Below are 2,876 nucleotides of genomic sequence, written 5' to 3' on the forward strand. Positions count from 1 at the left end.
GATGGATGGATAAATGGACAGATGGATAGATGGATGACTAGACTGATGGAGGGATGGCTAGATAGATGGATGAATGGATAGATAGATGGATGGATAGATGAATGAATAAATGGGTAGATAGATAGATGAATAGATAAATAGATGGATGAATGGATGATAGAGCACTTATTAAGTGCTTACTGTATACTAGGCATAGTACTCACTATGAGGCCACAAATAAAAGCTCGTTAGTCATTCCTTGCCCTCAAATAGCTTATATTCTAATGGGGGGAGACACATAATGGGATGTTGGAAAGCAGGGGTTGGAGGTAAGAGCAGAGAAGTTATCCACAACAAGGCATGGTGAGGAGATGACACAGAAGGAAGCCGTGTGGAGACTTGGTTCCTTACAAGATAATGCAAAGAGGTTCACCTGTCAAAGCTGGTAGAGCCAGTCCAAGCTTCCAGAGGGTGTGGAGATGGTCTCAGGGTGAAGATACTGTAGGAAGAAATACAAAAACATAGTCATTGCCCTCAGACATATTGTGTAACATGTAAATAACTATGTGCATATGAAATTTATATTGTGTTAATGAAAGTAGTCTCAGGGAAGTGGGAGGGCAGGATAGGCACAACTGGGAAGGGCCTCCTGCAGTAATGGGATTGAAGGAAGTCAGGGAAGCTAGGAGGCGGAGATGAGGAAGCAGAGAGTTCCAGGAAGCAGGGACCGACTGGGAACACTATGGGAGTTAGTTGGGAGGTGGAGGAGCCTGGGGTGTTTATTGAATATGGGGATGGCAAGATCAGTTTGACAGCTGAGTGGAGGATGGGTTGCAGTGGAGGAATCCCATGTTCTGACTTGCATTATAATCTTGGTTTGCAGTTGAGGTTGACCCAGAGCTGGATAAAGAGTCTGAGGAATACCTGGAGGCTCTCGAGCAAGCCACGGAGGACCTTGAGCACTGTGTGAACGTGTGCAAAGCTCACGTCATGATCGTCACCTGCTTTGATATCGGCGTGTCGGATGTACAGGAAGTAGAAGTTTGAGAGCAGCCTGGAATGGACAGGATGGGACAGGAATGGGATGGGAAAGGGATGAGACAAGGGAAGGGACAGAAAACAGGGCAATGCCTGGTTGTGCAAAGGTTGCAACGCCACAAGGAAGTGACAAGGGGAACAAGAATGTAGAGGTGAAAGGAACAGTGGGGTGGGAAAGTGTGAGGGAGGGAGGGGATAGATGTGGGCAAGGAACTGGAATGTTTCACAATCAACATGGTGCCTCATTCAAGACCAAACTGTACAGAGAGTGAGAATGAACCATGCCTGACTGACAGACAAACAGACGGACTGACGGACAGATAGACAGACAGACAGACAGGAACTGAGGATTAAGAACACCAACAGACATTCCCCTAGCAATGCCAAGTGCCTTTCATGTTAATTGGATTTTTTTTTTCTCCCTTTGGTGCTAGAAATTTGGAAGCCAGCAGCCCTGGCATCAGCTGTTTTCCTATAGAACCTTTGATATTGTATCATGTATTTCTGACCCCTTGTAAAAACTTAGTAATGAGAGCAATAAGCACATGACTATTTCCTACTGGCCTTGCCTTCTGGTTCCCTAGAAAAGTGGTTTGATGTAGCAAAATGGCCAGAAAACCGATTTGGGGTTCGGATCCAAGAGATTTTTATGGGTGTTTTTATCTTTCCAAAGGGCATGGAATGAGTTCTGACAAGGACTAGTTTTCACTCCCTTCTCAGAGCAGAACCAAGTTTGGCTTTTACTTCTGGTTGATTTTTTTTTAAATTAAAAATTTCCTGCCATCCTTACCGATGCCTCATTGTGGTGTGGGGGTGATCCCTAGACTTTTGAAGCCTGTGTGTGAAGAGCTAGCCAAGCTAGAAAAGCTTTGAATACCAGCCTCCATGGTAGTGTGCAGGTTGAAGACAAGCTTGGTGAAGGCCAGGGCTCATCACCAGAGGATCTGCCACCAGGGGATGGAATATTTGGGGGGGAGGGGAATGCACAGCAACTCATAAAGACTGTCTACTGAAATCGTGAGAGGGGTTGGGAACTGTGTTGTTGGAGGACCCACATGGATCAAAATAAATGTGGGGATCGAAGTGTATTTGGGGCCAAGGGGGACTGTTAACTACGAAATGTCATCCATGGTTGAATTAACCTCATTTTCTATAAACCTGTTCTTCCCTCTTGGGGAAAGCAGTGGCCAAGGGCTTAGCAAAAAGCACCAAGAGCCTTTTACAATGGCAGGAATAAAGCCTCCAATTTCTTACCAAAATAAACCAGCAAAAAAAAAAAGTTGGGGGGGAAGAGTTTTGTAAATGTTTCATTAGGTTCATATTTTTCTATAGTTTTGACCATAAAGCCAATATTTGCATCAAAAACTTTGGAGTCAAAAATTCAACCTTTTCCCAGTTTTTGTAATGATGAATGAATGCTCAGGACATGAGTGGGATGGATGGCTGCATGGGTTTGTGTTGAGGATGGAAGGGGGGAAGTGGGAGGGAAAGAGGCTGGCCCAGAGGTCCCCTAGGTGGGGGGCACCTGGATCAATCAGTTGTTGCCAAATGAAGAAAAAAGGAAAATGAAAACTTTTCCCAGGGTGGAATACTGTATGTAAGGTCCCATTTCATATGAATCATATTTTCTGACCATTTTGATTTATAGGGGTTTTATGAGCCTTTGTATAAATGTATATGATAACATGGCATCCCCACTTTTACTTGTGAATAAAAGATACATCTATTGTTAATGTTTCTTTTTAATGATTTTTTTTTTGCTCTTGAAAACTAACAAAAACTCACTTTCATATGGTGTTTCTTTTACAAACAATTAAAAAAAACATTTTGTTTCATGTGTTCTGTGTGCAGGGAACTGA

The 2,876-nt window shown here is 43.5% G+C and overlaps 1 protein-coding gene and 1 long non-coding RNA gene across 4 annotated transcripts in view; one reads left to right on the forward strand and one right to left on the reverse strand.

The window, feature by feature from the left end:
• LOC138173749 (uncharacterized) overlaps positions 1 to 1,036 on the reverse strand; it is a 2,115-nt gene extending 1,079 nt beyond the window's left edge. Inside the window, exons 1-2 of the long non-coding RNA XR_011171509.1 lie at positions 904 to 1,036; positions 413 to 478 (exon numbers count right to left, since the gene is read on the reverse strand). This is a non-coding gene — a long non-coding RNA (uncharacterized lncRNA). The remainder of the gene's footprint in view (positions 1 to 412; positions 479 to 903) is intronic.
• The window catches only part of KIF26A (kinesin family member 26A), a 171,441-nt gene extending 168,691 nt beyond the window's left edge, over positions 1 to 2,750 (forward strand). For all 3 annotated transcript variants that reach the window (XM_069103816.1, XM_069103814.1, XM_069103815.1), the window contains one exon: positions 863 to 2,750. In XM_069103816.1, the coding sequence (XP_068959917.1) occupies positions 863 to 1,026 (164 nt within the window). In that variant the 3' untranslated portion in view covers positions 1,027 to 2,750. The remainder of the gene's footprint in view (positions 1 to 862) is intronic.
• The last annotated feature ends 126 nt before the right edge of the window (positions 2,751 to 2,876 follow it).

Source organism: Petaurus breviceps, unplaced genomic scaffold (genome assembly GCF_028583685.1).
Source record: "Petaurus breviceps papuanus isolate PSGF00001 unplaced genomic scaffold, PetGlider_PUasm1.0 64, whole genome shotgun sequence".
Classification (NCBI taxonomy): Eukaryota; Metazoa; Chordata; class Mammalia; order Diprotodontia; family Petauridae; genus Petaurus; species Petaurus breviceps.